We start from the raw sequence: 21,118 nt of genomic DNA, 5'->3' as shown, positions 1-21,118 counted from the left end.
ATGAAAATAATTTTTGTTTAACACTTGAAAAGTGTTCAAAGGAAAAAGTGGTGCCTAATCTGGAAAATGCAATAAATATTTAGGCTAGTTAAACTTAAAAAATTAATCAGACAAACATTTATTTAAAAAACAAAATCTGCAACAGTGCAGAAAATGTGGAAAAAAATAATATTATGTAGGCCTAATTCAAATTAGTTAATGAATACACATATTTAGCTACTAAAATAATTGTATCAAAATTATGAAATTGTAATGGATAGATACCAAAAAGGTCAAGTCTTCTGACATGAGGGGAAAACAGACATAGGATATATTTGTAATCACCTCCTTTAAAGGTCTGTGATTTTTTTAAAAATTTTTATAGATATTATCTAACATATCTATCAGTTATCACAAAACGTGGAATCTGTGCCCTTTAATACTCAAAAAAGCAATGTGATATAATGGATTCAGTAGAACTGAAACAGATATTGGGATAGCTGGTGTCTATATTTGGGTCACTGACAAATAAAGCTTCAAAACTGATGTAAAGCATTTTTTTCCATTGTGTTTAAACCAGTTTCAGTTGTTAAATAACATTTCAACGTGTTTAAATTCATTTTTTGACTGTTTTTATGTCAGGCAGTACAACCAAATAGTTGTATGTATAAATTGCAGTTGTACCACCTGACATGGAAAGTGTACCAACCGTCCCATACTTGAAATTAGCAGGTTTTACCAGTATATGAGAGAGATCTACAAACATTTTTACTGCCACAAGGATCAGTTGGGCTCCTCTGGATGACGCATTATCATGTATACTGTTATTACCTTGTCAATAATAAAAGAGCCATGTTTGCCATTGTGCCACTCTGACATATGAGAACATACAAATTCCCGGACAAAAGTTTTTCAATTATCTCAACAGCTTTAAAACTACTGATATCTATAAAATGTGTTTACATGAAAGGTTTTAAACCTAAAATGATGCCATAGATGCCAAATTTTTATTATTAAGACACCTTAGTTTTCTTAGTCTGTTCATTTGTTCGGACAGTTGCACCACATGACATGGGGGTTTAAGAAAACCAAACAATATGTAGCCTACTAAAATGAATTCAAACTAAATAGGTTTTATAGGATAAATTAATATGTCATGGATTTACCAAATTATTTACTAAGGAAATAAAGTACTTGGACACAAAAATATGCATGCCATAGTAAAACAAGATCGATTACAACATCGATTTTCTTGCACTACAAGAAAACCGAAACACATACTCGATCTTAGTTTTTAGCATTAAATGAATAGTTATCAACATATTAGAACTTGAAGATATTACTTGTTTTTGAGCACACGCACACGCACACACACACACACACAGGTGGACGCAGGAGCGCGCATGCAGGGCGTGACTGTGGCCAGTGATGTAGGTGAGACACACAGAGAGCATGCGTGAGTCGACAACTCTCTCAGAACGATTATAACGAGAAAAGAGAGGGAGAGGGAGGAAGACAGATTAAGCAGACTGAACACAACTGTTGTTTTAATCCTCTCAGCGGATAGATTTAGAGGGGAAAAAAACTACTGGTTTGGAGAAGAGCAGCCATATTGCATGGACCTTTGGTGGAATAACAAGAGAGGAGCAGGAATACGCGGAGTTCAGGAGGAAACATTCAGACTTCACGATCCGCTAAGCACTGTTACAGCTCACTCTTCTGTCTAATTTGACTTTGACCTATTTATTATTTATTTATTTTATTGTTTAGATAGTGTTAAACAACATATTGAAAGATGAAGGACCGACTGGATCAACTAAAAGCGGTAAGCGTGTGCTTATATTTCTTCATGAGATTGTGAAGTTAACTCTTGAGCTGCTCTATAAGTGTATAGGAATGGCATTACGTAATGGAGTTTGTCTTAAACCACCATGTCAGATTCAGTACTGTTAGAAGATGAACACAGTATCAATAAGGAACATTAGTAACTTTTGTACTTACTGTTACACCAAAGAGGAATAATACATAAGTTAAAGGCGTCTATAATAATAGAGTGTGTAAATGAATTTTCCAACAAGTGCTCACCAAAGGCAGCAAAAGTCATATTAGATATAGTGAAGACAGTGTTGGACAGCTGATGTGGTCACCTGACTCATGGAGGAGGTCACGGGCCTCTGGGAAGATGGGGGATGGGTTGAGAGAGATGATGCTGATCTTCAAATACTTATTGAAAAATAAAAAAATAGACCGATTTGCCTTCCATTCTGTAGCCACACTAACCAAAAAGTGTTTTTTTGGACGTGTACCCTGATAATATGGTTTTTGTAAACGTATAATTGTAAGCCCACTACCATTTTATTACATGTACCATGTTTTTCAGACATATTACCCAATACTACGTTTTATGTATGTACCAGCAATGTGATAAACAGTGTTGCGCCAATCACCAAAATATACAAAAATGTAAATAAACTAGTTTATAAATCTAGGTGTGTCGATCCAAATGCATTGACAGGGCTCAATGACAAGGATTTTTTTGAGGATTTCACAATTCTTGATTGATTCCAATTTCCATATCACAGTAAATACTAGCCTAACTAATTTAAAGTTCAAAGTTACATTATTGAGGACAAGCGAGACTTAAGCGAGACAACAGCTTAATTAAACACAACAGAACAAAGATACAAATGAAATAAACAGTGTTTTATTTCTGAAGTGTTTCCAGGTAAGTCTAATAGTATTCAGGCACAGAAATTGAATAATCAAATGTAAACACTGCATCTTCACTGTATGAATATGGATTAATCCTAGTTATAGCTACAAAAGTAATTTATTCAAGAGCATTGAGTGATTTGTCTTTTGTCGTTTGTTTAAAGTCTCCCTGTAGTCAATAATTGTATTCCTTAAAACTCATCTTTGATCACCAAAATGGCATATTTATATGTTTGTTCCTGTGATTTTTTTTTAAATTCATGCCTTAAAATAGCTTGAATGTTACCCTTGCTTTATTAAATATACATGGAACCATAAATATGCTAATTAGCCCCGCCTCCACTCACTCACACCAGCTCAGAGATCCACTCAGTCAACTTTACTCAAGTTAGTAAACGCTGCACAATGGTTTCACTCTTTACAACGTTGGCTAAATGTACCTAATTTTTCATATCAACAGAAACATATAGGCCTAACCTGGCTTCTCTTGAGACTCCCCTGCTTTGCATCAGTTAATGATATGCTAAAGCCCGGCAGCACATGATGTGATTGGTTACAAGGTAGTTTGTGACGTAAGAAACACCATCGATTTCAAACCGTATTTTTGAGACTGTCTTTGGTTCACTGCAGTTTTTAGGAGAAAATACTCAGCAATGGTGTTGACTTATGAATGTGCACATGGTTTGTCTTGAAGCATATTAAAAACACCACATAAACATACAGTATAAACAACATTAAAAACTTGATTTTCGGCTGCAGGAATATTTGGCTGCTGTCACTTTAAGACCAAATGCACAGATCCAATATACTGTTACACATACCAAAGCCGTTGAAAAACAATGGCTCTGACTCATGCGTTTTCCTTCTCATCCGTTTACATTCACTTAAGACATAACCGACAGTTATTTATGTTAATACTTGCCAAGATGGGCATTTTAACATACTTTTGTTGTGTGTATTTTTTAATACAATGCAAGAAGACGCGAAAGAGAACTCTATTCAGTACTCAGAAGACTGGGTTCTCTGCGTGTGTGCACACAAAACAGCTTGCAAGGTTTTCTTCGGGATGATAGGGCACGTGACAATTTCATCAACTGTCCCGAGAGTCTTTCACGCTGGTCCCAGGCCATCAGGCAGTTCTTATTGTCGAGCCCTGAAAGAAAGAAGAGAAAAATGATCCGCACACAAATTTTATTCCATCGAAGCCACCAAAAAAGTAAAAGAATGCAACGAAGAGCTTAGTGCAAAACGTTTTCGTGTTCAACCCTTCATCAGTGCCATACAATTCCAAGCATCCATTAAATCCCAGAATCCTACTAATATAAACATAGATATACAATAAATGTTATATTAATTTAAAGGAGGTAATTCGTATAAATTTGTTATATGTTCAAGTGCATATTTACAATCCATTACCTTACATTCTCATAATAAATAAGGCATTTTGCAATATCATCATTGTTTGTGATTTTCATGAACCAGTTTATATCAAGCCACAAAAATATTTTTCAAAACAAAATTCTGTATGATTAATCGTAAAAAGGTTGTGATCCCGATTCAAACACCACCAACCCAATCTCATTCCTAAATGTCAATGATTCGTCTATGTCTACTAAATCTTTGACAAGTACGATCACAGCGAAGATTCAGATCTGTGTTTGCGCTGCCGCTGACCCAGAGAGAGCAGTTATCATGGGTGTGAAACGCACGAAAAGTCTTTTCAACTACACAGTATCATTATTTCTGTCCTAGAATATTTCATATTATCACAGAAATACTGGGATAAAAGTTTATAGTTTGGATATAAACACTGATGTCTACAGAAGTGATTAAAATAAAGTAAATCACCTTTTGAAAGTAACTTGACTCAAATAAAGATTGTATCAATTACATCGTTACACCAGTAGATGGCAACAAGTGACTGATAAAAATGTGTTCGCCATTGAATCGTTCATTCAAGAGATTCATCTAGTAATGAAGCAAGTGAAGTATTTATGAGTGAGTCATTAAATCATTCATTAAAATACATTTTTGAATTAATTTAAATTTAAATTAAATAGACTGTTTTGATTAGTTGTCTGTTCAGAATTGTGGGCGAATCGTGATCTCACGATTCTTTTAAACAAAAAAATGGTGATTCTCAATTTATCCAGAATCATGCAGCTCTAAGACGTGCTATATTTTAAGACATGTCCCATGGCACTACCATGTTTTAATGGAAATGTATAATTTTTTTGATCATGTTCCATGACCCAGTATTATCATGCCGGTATCATGGGTTTGTTTTAGGCTAATTGAAGAATGCACTAAATTCTGTGATCCATGAATATGGTATATCAGAGTACTGTTGGCGGGGGTAATTGAGGACCGAGTTTGTTGGGATGTCAAATCCTATGGGCAGGTTCAGAGGTGAGGACTTGTTTCTGAGGCAACTCTGCCTCAGTCAAATATTTGTTTTGTTGACTCTGGTACCTGAAGCAGCCTGGCTGGCAAGAGGAACTTGTGTGCGTGTGTGCTTATGGCCGAACCTTATTTACATTAGTCATAGTTTTGTTTCCGTGCTGGTTTGCATACAGGCAATCTCACTCGCTCAGTTTTTTTGTACTCGGCTGTTACTGGTTTATTTTCTTTAAGGTAAAATTATATAATAATAACTACGATTTTTTTTACACTTTCTGATTTCTCGTGCAAAACTCTGACAAAATGCTGAGATGGTTGGTTGCCAGTGTGTTGCTATACGGTTGCTAGAGTGTTCTAAGTGCTTTAAGCATGTTGCTATGCTGTATCTAAGGTGTTTTGGATGGTTGCTATGGGGTTGCTGGGGGGTTATGGCAGGTTTACTTACTAGTCCAAGTCAAAAGTGCCCATGCTTTAGTCGATATTCTGATCAGTGTTATAATTACTAAAGAAAATGAAATAACTTTTTCGTTAAGTGAAATTAAAACTAAAACTAGAAAAATGAAACAAAAATTCCAAAATTAGCTAATACAAAAAATAAAAAAAATGTAAAAAAAATGTAAAAAAAATGTGTAATACAAATAAAAGGCTTTGTATATTATAAAACATACAATATGCCTGCAATAAATATGCACATACTACTAAATAGCAATAATATTAAACTGAGATATTAATATTAGAAGGGATAGTTCACCCAAAAACTAAAATTCTGTCATTAATTTCTCACCCTCATGTTGTTTGCGTAAGACTTTCGTTTATCTTCGGAACACAAATGAAGATCTTTTTAACGAAATCTGGGAGCTTTCCGTCCCTCCATTGACAGCTACGCGACTACCACTTTGACGCTTCAAAAAGTTCTTAAAGAGATCGTAAAAATAATCCATATGAAGTGAGCGGTTTAGACCAAATTTTCTAAAGAGACACGATCGCTTTATATGATGAACAGATTGAATTTAGGCTTTTATTCACATATTAACATTCATGAGCTCAAGCATGTTCACTTGACGTGCGAGAACCAATAAAGGTTCATTCTCGTGTTACGCAGCACGTTTGAGCTTCCTCAAGAACCAGTGAGGTTCATTCTTCAATCAGGTTCGAGCTTGAGCTTGTTTAAATGTGAATAAAAGCCTTAAATTAAATCTGTTCATCAAATAAAATGATCGGGTTTTTTCAGAAAATGTGGACTAAACCGCTCAATTCATATAGTTTTACAATCTCTTTATGAACTTTTTGAAGCGTCAAAGTGGTAGTTGCGCAACTGTCAATGGAGGGACAGAAAGCTCTCAGATTTCATCTAAAAGATTGTTCCGACGATGGAAGAATGTCTTATGGGTCTTGGGTACGACATGAGGGAGAGTAAATGCAGAATTTTCATATTTGGGTGAGCTATCCCTTTAACTTTAATTCTTAGGGTTAGGGGTCTGTTTAAATCTTTAACCCTAGGTCTGAGCTGTAGTATTAATGAAGCTTATCTTAGCAAACAGTTTCTTGGGACTTGTCTACGTGTGACCCTCTGTGCTAAAGGAAATCCTGTTGAGAAAAAAATATTTATCATTCTAACCTCTAAACCAATTGTTTTTTTCTATCTGTGTTTCTCTGTAATGTTTAACTTGGTGTGGCTGAACTATTTTCTTCTTTGTATGCATGTAAGAGTATTAAAGGCTAAGTGTACACACACACGCACGCACACACACTGGTGTTCTTGGAGCACAAAAGGAACTGTGGGACATTAAACAGCTGAGCGGGAACATTGTGTTAGTGTGACCATTTTTTTTTTTTTTTTTTAGCAACTCCAATCGTCCTTCTTCTGTAAGTGTTAGCAGGATGATGAGTGAAAAACACTAATATTACAGACTTTACTCTCAGGGTACACCGTTAACTCACTATTCTTTAAAGCAACACTAAGTAACATTTTTTACCTTAAAATAATGTTTCCAAAAAGGTTTCAGTGGTTCATCAAGTCGTAACAGGGTGAAAGGCACTTCTGGAGTCGCTTTACGGCCCTATATCTAATATAACCACGCTATGCAAGTTTGCCAAACCGGGTCGCGTTTCTGTAGTTCGAATGAGACATAAGAAACTACAAATTTGACTAGCTTTACGGCAAGCGTTACAATAGTCATTATTTTGTTTTTCTTCGTTTCTGATGTCGAAATACATCATAGTTTCATAAAATCATGCAACATACTCTACCTTGTCTGTGGACATCGTTCATTCAAAGCCGGTGCTGGATAAACAGCGATCGTGCGTGCGACAGTAGCTGCGGGTGGCGAAATTATTTACGACAGCGGTTACGGACAATCCTGCTTCCAACCTGTAGGGCGACCGAAGAGGAAATGTTCCTTAGTGTTGCTCTCTCTCTCCCTCTCTCTCTCTCTCTCTCTCTCTCTCTCTCTCTCTCTCTCTCTCTCTCTCTCTCTCTCTCTCTCTCTCATGTTCCCTCTGCAGGAAGTGTCTTGTAGGCTTATCTCTCTGCCTCAGTTCAAAGCTTTTCCAGCACACTGCATTCGTGTGTGTGTGAGTGTATCTTTGACCTTCACAAAAACCCGTTGGGTTGGCAACACATTGTTTATACTACAAGTAAGCTTGAAAAAAGAGCAGATGTCTTTGTCAGCAGGATAGGTAATATTACATTTTGTAACAGGAATAGTTTGTCTCTGAAATTCTCTAGTACAACCGCAGTAAGTGCTTGTTTTCATAATACTGCCTTTTTGTTAGCCCTTCACTCTAAAAACTTTTGCTATGATTTACTCAGTTTTTTGGTGAAGCGTTTTTACACTTAAAAATATTGATAAAATTTTACAGAGTAAATGTAGGTAAAAAAATTTAAGTAGATCTGAGGAACTGCATTTGGTACATTAACAAATAAAATTGAGTTGAAATAATTGAGGAAAACATAAAAGAAAAACAATATTTATGAGTAATATTAACTGTTTTTATTTATGAGTAATAGTAACTTTTATAGTATGAGTAATAGTAACTTTTAATTTCCTGTAAACCTTTGTAAAATACTCCACACAACCACAGGTAACGTTACACACAAGGGGGTAATCCATCAGCCGGAAACTGAAGCTTCCCCGGGCGCCACCATTGATTAGCGGACCATCACCTGCTGTTAGCATTCCATTGACTCCCATTCATTTTTACGTCACTTTGACAGTGAATAACTTTACATCTGAGGCGTTTAAAGACTCCATTTGTCCATTATTTATTACTAAAGAAACACAAAAATGTACAAAAGGCTCCATTACCTTGTATCTTACGTTATGGCCCGTAGAAGCAGTTTTTGTAAAAATAGGCTAACGGTTGCGTCATAACCACGCGACTCTCTGTCGCACAGTAGAGAGATTACCGTATGGACAGGAGGAGAAGCTCGCGGGCAATCGGGGGGACGTGGAGGCAAAATGACAAAATAATTAATCAGAATACTTAGCAAAAGTTGCTCCTGCTCCTAGCTCATGGACAGCTCCTACTCGCGATCTCCGTCTCTGCAAGTTTCGGAAGGGAATGATTCAGATTTCTCTTGGCACAGCTACTAGAAGACAGACAGGTTGCTCACGTCACATCTACGTCGTCAAGCTCAGTTTGAGTCTGCGCAGTACGCTCAGCCATCAGGAAGTGAGTGCTTCTAATTGACTTCACTTTTCTCCGTTGAATCCAATGGGGTCGCTGTGTCTATTTCTTTTACTGTCTATGGTTATACATGATTTTGGCCTTTATTGTCAATGAGTAGCCTACAGCAATACAGCATGTTTTATACTGTTTTAACATATATACAACATTTCCTACATTTAAACTCATATAACAAACAGATTAGAAGTAAAAACAATTTTTTTTAAAAGTAATTCAAGTGTAATCAACCGGGTCTGTTATCCCATTTCCACCGTATCAGCGCTGGTTCTCGTGCCGGAGGTGGACTTGTGCTCTGCGGGTGAACTCTAGTCCGCTATCCCGCGTTTCACTCATAGCCGAAAGATGCTGCGCTATTGGATAACCTGCCAATAAACAAACAGTGCACAGTTCTGAGAACATTTTATCATCAAAAATAAATCTATTTATTATCTTTAGGAATAAAGTCGTGTGTTTTATGCAAGGCATCAGACATTTCAGTCACACGAAAAGACACTCGTTTAGGTGACTCACATTGCGTCCCATTATGTTGTTTTGAATTAAATAAAATGAATTAAAGCACAGTAATGATTTTATAGATAAAATAAAACATTCACACACCTGAATTTCACAGAGGAAATGCACCAATTCCGCGCTGATGAGAAGAGAAGAGAGAACTGTTCTGGAGACTGGAGAATTCAAACAGCGCGCGCTCACTCAACCGTTGAGTTGTCGTCTCGTCAGAGGGTGGGGGAGGGGTGCAGAAAACTTTCTCAATTTCTTAAAGGACAAGTTCGGTATTTTACACTTAAAGCCCTGTTTACAGATCGTTTCTGATGAAATAGAACGGTTAAGATTAAATTTTGGACAAATGCTGCTGTCCCGAGAATTTTAGGTTTCTTTCGCTTTCCCCCCCACCAGTAGACTGGGTGTATAGGTGCACTGGAACAGTCCTTCCTAAAACACATGAAACTTTCGTTTACAAAGACGTGAAACTCACCGAGTGGTCAAGGGTGTTCACTGATATGCTCACACAAAAATCGCTGCAAAAGATGCTTTCCAACAGGTGTTTTACCATTCATTGTAAAACTGTGGACTTATTTTTCCAAACGCCTCACACCCGTACATTCTTCCGTTGAGAGCTTGAATAATAGACACTCCAGCCCAGTTGGTGGCGATAATGCACCTTTGCAAGCAAACCACTGGCATTTCATTGTTTGCGATCCGCCGTAAAAAAAAAAAAAACACGAAGAAGAAGAAAACAACCCCATTTCAGTTTCCGGCGCGGAGTAATACCGTACCTCACATCACATCCAATGCAAGTCAATGGAGGAGACAAAAATTACGATAAAACCTGTTGGAAAGCATCTTTTGCAGCGATTTTTGTGTGAGCATATCAGTGGACACCCCTGACCACTCGGTGAGTTTCACGTCTTTGTAAACGAAAGTTTAATGCGTTTTAGGAAGGAGTGTTCCAGTGCACCTATACACCCAGTCTACTGGTGGGGGGGAAAGCGAAAGAAACCTAAAATTCTCGGGACAGCAGCATTTGTCCAAAATTTAATCTTAACCGTTCTATTTCATCAGAAACGATCTGTAAACAGGGCTTTAAGTGTAAAATACCGAACTTGTCCTTTAAGAGTGTGTTAAACATATAAATAATATTGATTTGAATTAAGTAATATTTGTGGTTCTTGAAACAGATCAGTTTAATTCTCCATTATCAAATATTTTGATAGAAATGTCACAAATATATTAAGTGTATTATAAATAAATAATTGGTTAGTCAAATACTAAATTCTTTTAGTAAAAAAAAAAACTTAAATATAACTGTAAATTTTAGACAAAAGTAAAAAAAAAAAGTGTCATATTTTGGTATGTTCAACTCAAACAATCAAGTAAATGATATTCAGAGATTTTATTAAGTTAATAAAGTGAATTATTTACTAATCCACAGAATTATTTTTTAGAGTGTTAGCTGATGGTCTCTTATAAAAATTTACTATTGTAAACATATTTTCCACCATACCATCATTAATACAGTTATCAGTGATGTTTGAAGAAAGAAAGAAATGTTGATCTAATGATTAAGGATCAGTCTAACAATCATCTAACCCTAAGTATTAAACTTCGTTAGTCATTCTGCAATGTTCGTGTCATCAGCATGAATGATTCAATTAAAAATGCTTGTTTTGAGGAAAATTGGGTCATAGCTCGTTATAGGAGTCATTTGTGTTTTAACAACGTTTAGCTGTCTGAAACACTGCCAGTGGGACATTAAATAGGAAGTTTTTCAAGAGAACACAAATATCTTTGCGCAAACATTTTCGAGAAAGAAAACGCATGTGTAACAGTATAATGGATCAGTGCGTCAGGTCTTAAAGTGACAGCAGCCTAATATCCCTGCTGCCAAATTATAAGATAATGTAAAAAATATCTATATGGCAGTTTTCCCCATGGCATTAATGTCAAAATTGTTGCTAGTGAAAATGCTGAGTGGCTAACTTTGGAAAACCACTTGCCACAGTGGCTGGTGAGCAAAAAAGTTAATGTCAAGCCCTGGTTACTTTTAAAGGGAGTAACGCAATATTGTAATGCATTACTTTTAAAAGTAACTTTCTCCAACACTGTTATGGCCAATATTAAAATTAAGATTCTAACTCTAAAGACTAAACTCAGTAATTTGTGATATTTTATAGATGTGAATTTACTCATTACAACATTATAATATTCAGTATAACATTATAGCATTATAAACACAACATTATTGTAATGTGTATGTTCAGTTTTGGTTTTGGTTTCACTGTGTAGGCTACTGTTCTGTTTTGTTTTCCTGACTATAGCCGTTTCTCAATACCAAGTACGCAAAGTTCGGACTTGAGTCCTTGGTAGTTCGGACTGACAAGTTCGACTCAGGAGAACGAACTCCCGAGGACGGGAGGACGCGAGTCCGATAATTCTGCAAATGGAACAGCGGCGTACTTGATAGCGTCACTCAGCTTGCTCTGGCTACTCCGGTTATCTCTTTATAGGCTACAAATAAAACAAAATATGTTATAAACCACCACTTTGCCTCTTTTCATTTTCATTTAAAAAAGATCTTTAACATAATGGCCACACAAATGAGGTTCAGGCAACGCAATTGATTATCTTCACTGCATATTTACAACAACACGATAAAGCACAACCCTGACTCTTTTTGTTTTCATTTTAAAAATATGATGAATAAAAAACATTATAATATTGATCATTAAAACGAACATTTAGCAAAAAGAGACAGAGCTGTGTCATATATGTATATACAGTGAAGAGAATGTAGGCAACATGTAGGCTATTATAATAAAATATTTTATGTTTTAAATATATAAAATAAAATGACATAACCTTTTTTTGCTAAATGTCAGTTTTAATGATCAATAATAGCCATTCTAAAAGTATAAGTAGCCTAAAAGGTATAAGAAGCTATACAATAATAAAGCCAACGATTCAGTCAAACATAAGTCAGCTCTCTAGGCTACATAGTTAAATAGACTAACGTTAAATAAAGCTATAACTTCACTTTGCCCTCAGCTAAAACGTTTTGCCAGGGAACAAATAATACATTAATGAGACAAATAAAATAAATAAATCGCCTGTTGGATATACACAAGACGATTTAAATCTCATGTTATACCCATAGACTGTAAAAGGTTATACCACTAAACTAGAGACATCCGAGCCAACGGCAAGTCAGCAGCAGAAGCCGAGGAAAGGTTGTTCTCGGCGGGGTACGAGCGCCGAGCGTCCGATTTCCTGGTTCTCACAACTCCGAAAACGTCAGATCAAATTTTCAAATAGGCGCTATCTTTATAAATAAACCAAAGATTTGAGCTTTAAACAACTACATTCTCGCCTGAAATACTCTTAAAACTACATTTCGTGACACATTTATAGCAGTATTTTTAAATTACGCGGGGTTTCTCCTCTGCTATTGACGCTTGCTGGTTGGTGGTGTGATGCATTCTGGGATACCTGGCTTGTCAAGTCCGCACAAGTCACCTCTTGATGCATCCTCGGTAAAAGGGGCGGATCAAGAACAAATCCGGGGATTCGAACTGGACTTGGCTAGATGTGAACTTTGAATTGGAACAGTACTAGGGCAGCGACTGATGACGTTTCACAAGAACACAAGTACAGACAAGAACGCATATTGAGAAACGGCTTATGTTCCAGTTAGTTTCCTTGGTTGTTAATTAGTTCCACACACCTGTTTCTGTTCAGTTGATTACTCTCGCTGTGTATTTAAGCCCCGAGTTTAATCTTCTGCTGATTCTTGTGTTTTTGAGTTATTTTAGTGTGTTAAATAAATACCTCACCTATAGCCTGACAATTATAATGTACAATTATAATTTTCATTACAAGAAAATGACATCTATGAAAAGTTTCAGTCTGGTTTCAGACCGCACCATAGCACTGAAACTGCGCTCGTTAAAATCACAAATGATTTACTTTTAGCTTCTGACCAAGGCTGTATCTCAATACTAGTTTTACTTGATCTTAGTGCTGCGTTCGATACTATAGATCATACAATACTCTTAGATCGACTACAAAATTATACTGGTGTTCAAGGACAAGCATTAAGCTGGTTCAGATCATACCTATCTGACCGATACCATTTTGTCTATTTAAATGGAGAAAAATCGATCATAACTCCAGAAAACTATGGAGTGCCGCAGGGATCTGTGTTAGGCCCTCTGTTATTCTCAATATATATGCTGCCACTTGGAAATATTATAAGGAAACATGGAATTAGTTTCCATTGTTATGCTGATGACACTCAAATCTATATTTCATCACGGCCAGATGAAAATGCAAAATTATCCAAATTGACAGAGTGTGTTAAAGATATAAAAGATTGGATGACACGTAATTTTCTTTTATTAAATCCAGACAAGACAGAGGTAATACTTATCGGTTCAAAAAACCGCCCACAAAACCTCTCACACTACAACTTTAACATAGTAGGATGCCCTGTTACTTTATCCTCTACAGTAAAAGACCTGGGTGTTATACTAGACTGCAACCTCTCTTTTGAAAATCATATTTCATGTTACAAAAACAGCCTTTTTCCACCTTAGAAACATTGCTAAGCTACGTAATATGCTATCTGTTTCTGATGCAGAAAAGTTAGTTCATGCATTCATGACCTCGAGACTAAATTACTGTAATGCTTTATTAGCCGGTTGTCCTGCATCCTCAATAAACAAGCTACAGTTAGTCCAAAATGCAGCCGCTATAGAGTTCTTACTAGATCAAGAAAATATGATCATATAACACCAATTTTATCATCACTACATTGGTTACCTATAAAGTCACGTATTAATTACAAGGTATTGCTACTGACTTATAAAGCCCTAAACGGCTTAGCTCCAGTCTATTTAACAGATCTTCTATCGCCCTATAATCCATCGCGCTCTTTAAGATCACTAAATTCGAGGCTTTTGGTCATACCTAGGATATCCAGATCAACCAAAGGAGGGAGAGCATTTTCACATTTAGCTCCTAAACTCTGGAATAGCCTTCCTGATACTATTCGTTGCTCAGACTCGCTCTCCCAGTTTAAAACTAGATTAAAGACGCATCTCTTCAGCCAGGCATTCATATAATATTTTTAATCTTACAGTTAAATCCGGTCTCTAGTTCATAAACGCCAGAGGAGAACTGGCCCCCGACTGAGCCTGGGTTCTCCCAAGGTTTTTTTTTTCTCCATTAGGTCACCTGATGGAGTTTTTCGGTTCCTTGCCACTGTTGCCTTTGGCTTGCTCAGTTGGGGATACTTAATTTAATTAATCAATCAACAATACTATTGATCAGCATTACCAAACGTGGACGTTTTACACTAGAAACAAACACTGATGTACTATTTTATTTAATACTGTGAAGCTGCTTTGATACAATCTGTATTGTGAAAAGCGCTATATAAATAAAGTTGACTTGACTTGACTTGACAAAAATATTATTCATTGGGATTTTTTCTAAATGATATCAGTGTTATTAAATTATTAGCATTTTTAAAGATTACCTTTTAAGTGAGCGTTAAATGATGTTATAAGGAAAATGAGCAAGAACAATTAACTATCCATTATCGAATGATACAAATAAATGAAAAAAATATCTAGCATTTAGCATATCCATATGTGTATTCTTCAGAAAATCTAGTTTTTACTGCAACAATACTGTGGTAACTTGATATTATCCACCTACACCAGCACTGCATTTATTTGATCAAATATATTGTAAATAACACTAACAGTAATACTGTGAAATATTATTACACATTAAAATAACTGTTTTCTATTTTAATATATTTTAAAATGTAATTTATTCCCTTGATCAAAGCTGAATTTTCAGCATCATTACTCCAGTCTTCAGTGTCACATGATCCTTCAGAATCTTATAATTATCAATGTTGAAAACAGTTGTGCTGCTTAATATTTATGTGAAAACCGTGTTGTATGTCTTCGGGATTCTGTGATGAACAGAAAGATCAAAATAACAGCATTTATTTGAAATAGAAAACACTTTTTACCCAAATGTTTGACCAGTGGTGTATGTATGTTTTTATAAAATTATATCAAATGACAAAGTATGCAGCAAAACTTTGTATATTAATGACAATTTTACTGAAGCAAATATAACTACTTATATTTTAGTAGTTACCGAAACTAACTAACTACCAGGTTAATGTGGTACGATTTTTGTAAAAAGTTAAATGTGTCATTTGATTCCTTAGAAATGCTGAATGAGTTAAAGTGTTTGAGCTTCTTATAGGGTTTCACAGAGATACAAAGATGTGTGTGTGTGTGTGTGTGTGTGTTGGGCTTCTCTGTGGTGAAGTGACGGAGCCACAAGCTTGATGACTGTTGAGAAATCCTTGAGTAGTGTCATAAAGAAGGTGTGATTTCACTCAGACTTTAACCCTAGTGTCTTTTGACATTTGAGTTATAATGTTATCATGCACGAAGCGCTGTTCTATGACGGTGTTAATTTGTTTAATTGCGTCATTTGACAGTAAAGCCATTATTAAAGTAGAAAACATTACTAGTCTCCACATGCTCCTCATAAAACATCACAAGACACACCTTTCTGTCCCTATAAAGTGCTGTGCTAGTCAGCTGTAACATTGCTGCTAACATTGCACAAAATCACAATTTACCCTACTTACTTTCGTATGGATTTTATAGAGTTTAAGTGTTGTCCATTTAGGAAGACTTTACATGCAATAAAAGTCTAGATTTGCCAGTTTGCTAAAGCAACTGTTTCAGGGCAGTTTACATTGTGCCTTGTCAGCAGAGGCCTGTAACACCCGGATGTTCATGTGACATGATCAATTTAAAGCGTAACTCTCGCCAAAATTGAACCTAGGCTCTTTTTGTTAATCTACCTGAGTCAACTTTCGTGTAAAAGCATAATTAGAATGGAAAGCCACTTTTAAGATTCAAGATTTTCGTTTTAGGTCAAAATGCCTTTTGAATGGGAGTGCATGGGGCACTTCTATGATAGCATCAGAATCGCTATTTTTAAAACACTAAGGTGGCTCGACACAACATAAAACTGTGCTCTCAGTATCACCAGAGGCTCTACACATGAACTTAAGCATTGACTATGTTGTTTGTGTACACAAAGATTACTCAAAAGAAAGGTTTTGTACGACTCACCTTATCAGTGTTTCCGGTGGTTGGAATTTTATCAGTCAAAAGTAGTCGATCTCCATATGAAGCTGTTTTAAAAGTTCATTATTTCGATTATTGAGGGTGAACCAACTCCAGGGTAAGGCTAAGGAATGAGAAGATGCACTTCCCTTTAAAAACACATTTAAATAGATTACCATGAAATAGTTTCAAGTTACTTGTCGCCTGCACGACCTACACATCCCAGCAGAATGGCTTCAGAGAAAGGATTTGCTGTTAAAGCATCTACGTTCAGAAACCACTGTTAATTTGAACAGAAAAAAAGAGTGCTACCTTAATAATCACTAAAAAGCTGTCACTCGTCTTAGTTCATCGTAATCTCACAAAGTTATGTTATAATCAATGAAGCCGACTGCACAATGAATCTCTTATTTATATAATGTCTAAAATTTGTTGGTTATAATGAGAGGATTTGCCCAACGTGCACAACTCTGCACTGAACAGAAATGTTGGCGTTTCGAGTGGAGAGTGTGTTCTGACTGAAACACTTTTGATTGGACATTGTCAACAAGTATGTGCAAAAACACGTTGTAAATAGAAAACTTTGACGCTTTCCAAAGTGTGTCAGAAATGTAACGGCCCTTAACATAATCGCGAGCTTCAGCTTGCAAGGCTTCTACAGCAATTGTAAACACAGTTAATAATATTATTGGTTTTACCGTATCATTTCGAGCCGAAGTCAGATTGTGAAAATGTGGATGATCAAGCGTGACTTCGTAGTAAGTATTGTAGTCTTCTTTGTATATAGCCGGTGTTGTACCTTTCCAGATTCGTGAGAATAAGCTCAATTTTATTGTTGTACTGTTTAGGAACAGCGTTTCTTTGCACATTCATTTGGTCAGGCATTATGCTAATATTTCACATTTGTGACATGGACGTTTTGAGGAAGTAATATCTGGACTTCGATCGAGGCGTTTTCGGCAAGTCTGGATCAGGTTTCTCTGTTAAAGCCTGGGACACACCAAGCCCAGACCAAACTGCCGACGTGAACCTGACCGTCGGCTTGGTGTGTCTCGGCCTTTAGATAGAATAAATCGCTTTGTGGAAGACTGTGAGCTTTGTAACTTGTCTACATGCAGAAACACATACACACTAAAGAAAAGGAAAACATCAAAAAGCAACTATAAAAACACTATCGCAACTTCCATTTCATTCTGACTTTAAGACTTGACCACACTGCCTTAAAGGAGAAGTTCACTTTTAAAATGAAAATTCTGTCATCATATACTCACCCTCATGTTGTTTCAAAGCTGTATGAATTTCTTTCTTCTGCTGAACAGAAAGGAAGATATTTAGAAGAATATCAGTAACCAGACAGTTTTTGGGTCCCATTGACTTCCATAGTAGGAAAAAAATATACTATGGAAGTCATTGGGACCCAAAAACTGTCTGGTTACTGATATTCTTCTAAATATCTTCCTTTCTGTTCAGCAGAAGAAAGAAATTCATACAGCTTTGAAACAACATGAGGGTGAGTATATGATGACAGAATTTTCATTTTAAAAGTGAACTTCTCCTTTAAGGCATAATAAAGTCTAGATCATACGTTTTTGAACTTTTAGTGTTACGCTCTATCTTGTGTCAGGGTAGTGGTTTTGATTGAATATACATTTGCTTATCTGCTACCTGCACCATTTGAAAGGTTTAAAATGCAAACATATATATTTTGGTTATCAGCCACAACAAGCTCTTGATTATCAGTTGTTATTGGCTCAGTAATTCCCAAGCCAGGAAATTACCGGTCATTTTCAGGAGTTACTCCTCTAGATATGCAATCAATAGAGTTTAAATATCTTTCCAAATTTGTACTAAATTGTAATTAGACATTGAATTAGTGACAGTGAGTTACTTGCCAGCCATAACAATATAAGGGTGTGTAAAGACAGCATGAGATCATTAAAAACACAACTGACATTTCCTTACGTCTTTACCTTTGTTTCAGACATGCGATCATGATGACGAGGATGTTGAGATCGCCGTGGACAATGCTGCTTTTATGGATGAGTTCTTCGTCCAGGCACGTTCTTCTGTATATTTTACAGTCCTGTTTGTGTAAATACTTCTGATGTGCTTTGCATGAATGTGTGTCATTGTGGTTTGTGGATTTTAGGTGACCTTGTTTCTTTGTTTCAGATTGAAGACATCAGGAACAGCATTGACAAGATTGATGAGAATGTGACCGAAGTGAAGAAACTTTTCTCAGTTATTCTTTCTGCACCAACATCAGACCAGAGTAAGACACATTCACATGTTCACTCATTATGACCCAGTTCAACACTGTTTTCCACTGACTGGTATCCGCCGAGTAACAGGTGACATATGCTGCGTCCCAATTGGCATTCTTTCCGTCCTAAATAGCATTCGAAATTAGAATTAGTGTGTCCCAAATCATAGTGTTGAAATGAGTTTTGGTCTACTTTTTCCGGCTAGAATCTGAAGTGCAGATCTGTGGATCTAACGGCTAATGTTACCCACAACCCATTGCGCTTTGGATGAGGATTCGATTAGAACTACAAACACAAATAAAAAAACGTTAAAAAACTACAAACATGGCGGATGTGCGAGTCCGACGGTTAAGTAGAGAGGTGTAGATAAAGAGGTTTGAGTGATTAATAATCAGTATCTTACCTGACGAAAAGATGTTTATTCAATGTTATCCACATGTTATCCACATGTTATCCGAAGACAGCATTGTGAACTTTTGTAAAGATACGTTTGGTCATTAACTTATAAATGTGTCATTATGCAAATTGCAAACACAAGGAGAGTCTCCGTATGAAAGACCCCACGACTGGCAGATCAACATGTTACTGTGTTTCTCTCGGAAATGCAGGGAAATTAAATTCAATTGAATGTGGAGGATTTCATCTGTGATAAGATGATTGACAGGTCAGTTTAAACGGTGACAGGATGCACATAACTAAGCGACAGAGAGTCCGTTAAAGGCACAATCTTGGCAAAGTAGTACGTCCCAAAGCTTGCCTACTATTATGCTACACACTCAAAAATATGTACTTTTTCTTCACAAAAACAGTACACAATAGGGCATAGTATAAGTAGGCAAATTAGGACACAGCAATATACTCTGCAATAGCAATAGGGTGCACACATACATACATATCCTATCAGTTACAAGAAATAAAATACAGATACATAAATCCCAGACGAATTAAGAGCTTGAACAATCCTACAATAAGTGCTGTTCAAAAAACGCTTGGATCTAGTTTTTATTGTCTGTCTGAAGGTCGAGGGGTTAAGAGGTGTCCGGCCCGATGAGTCGGATCTCTGAGAATTCTCTGCAAACGTATGAAGGTCATCAATAGTGGGAACATCTTAACCTATATTTTTTTTGAGGCAGACCGCACTATATTACGGATCTGACTTCTCTGCTGAACAGTGGAACTGCCAAACCACTCCGCAATTGAGGAAGTCAGTACACTTTCAGTCACAGCTCTGTAAAAATGTAACACACCAACTTTAGATACTCCAAACTTTTTAAGCTGTCTTAAGAACGATGGAATTTCTTAATAAGGTTTATTTAAAACATTAACATTATTTAATGCAATAGTTAACATGAACTTATAATGAACAACATTTTACACCATTTGTAAATATTGCTTAATGTTCATTTTTTTTATGTACTAATACATTTCAAGTTGTATATTAAATTATCTTAGATAATTAGTTGTATTAAGAATTAAAATGAATTAACAATGAACAATACAATATTTATAAATTAATATTGAGGAATAAATTAGTCTAATTTAACGGGGTTTTGAAGAAACATTTGAGAGAAAATTGATACACTGCCATTCAAATGTTTACAGTCAGTGAGGTTCTTTTTGATGAATATTATTTATTTATTTATTAGTTTATTTAACAGGGACAATGCAGTATAACATTGCTACAATTTCATGCAGCAGATGCTCTACATATAGGCTTCTAGCCGGAGGCTAATTTGCAGCCCCAGTCCCTGGTTGGGCTAAAAAAAAAAAAAAAAAAAAGGAAATAAAATAAAATAAAACACTAAGACTATGTACAACCATCAATGTTCACATATCTGCTTTTGTTTGAACCACTTTTTCAGTTTTCTTTGAAAAATATTCAACTGTGTTTGCATTTTCAATTCAGCTGACAAGCTGTTCCATAACAACGTACCTTGAACTGAAAATGTAGATTGTGCAAATTTAGTTTTTCTCTGTGGTGCTATACAGTTCTGTGTAGTTGCACCTCTTGTAGCGATCCCCTTACTACTCTGTTTTGATATTAATTTGCATATAACTTTTGGCGCAAGATTATTTAAACATTTAAAAAACATTTTAATAAGAGATGAATTTATAAAATTTTTCAAAACTAAGCAAACTATATTTTTGTAAAATGCTACAGTGATGCCATCTGGTTGGTTTCTTATCCAAAACTTTTAGTGTTTGTTTATATAGGGATCTAACAGGTTTAATAGTCAGTTGAGAAACCTGACTCCAGACAGTCACACAGTAAGATAAGTGTGAAAAAATCATTGCATGCATGTATAACTTGGCTGCTTTCAAGGATATATATGGTCTAATCATGTAAAAACAATTCAGATTTGTTTTGATTGTTCTACATAGCTTCTTAACATGCATATCAAATTT

At 35.9% G+C, this 21,118-nt stretch overlaps 1 protein-coding gene across 3 annotated transcripts in view; it reads left to right on the top strand.

Moving 5' to 3' along the window:
- The first annotated feature begins 1,415 nt into the window (after positions 1 to 1,415).
- Positions 1,416 to 21,118, top strand: part of stx3b (syntaxin 3b) — a 34,971-nt gene continuing 15,268 nt past the window's right edge. For 2 of the 3 annotated variants that reach the window (XM_079893107.1, XM_079893108.1), the window contains exons 1-3: positions 1,456 to 1,804; positions 18,430 to 18,504; positions 18,621 to 18,720. In XM_079893107.1, the coding sequence (XP_079749233.1) occupies positions 1,775 to 1,804; positions 18,430 to 18,504; positions 18,621 to 18,720 (205 nt within the window). In that variant the 5' untranslated portion in view covers positions 1,456 to 1,774. Of the gene's footprint in view, positions 1,805 to 18,429; positions 18,505 to 18,620; positions 18,721 to 21,118 lie in introns of all 3 variants that reach the window. The other variant, XM_079893106.1, reaches the window with a different exon arrangement.

The sequence above is a fragment of the Squalius cephalus genome (assembly GCF_949319135.1).
Source record: "Squalius cephalus genome assembly, chromosome: 14".
Taxonomy (NCBI): domain Eukaryota; kingdom Metazoa; phylum Chordata; class Actinopteri; order Cypriniformes; family Leuciscidae; genus Squalius; species Squalius cephalus.
Note: the sequence above shows the minus strand (reverse complement) of the source record. Positions and strands in the feature narration are given on the sequence as shown.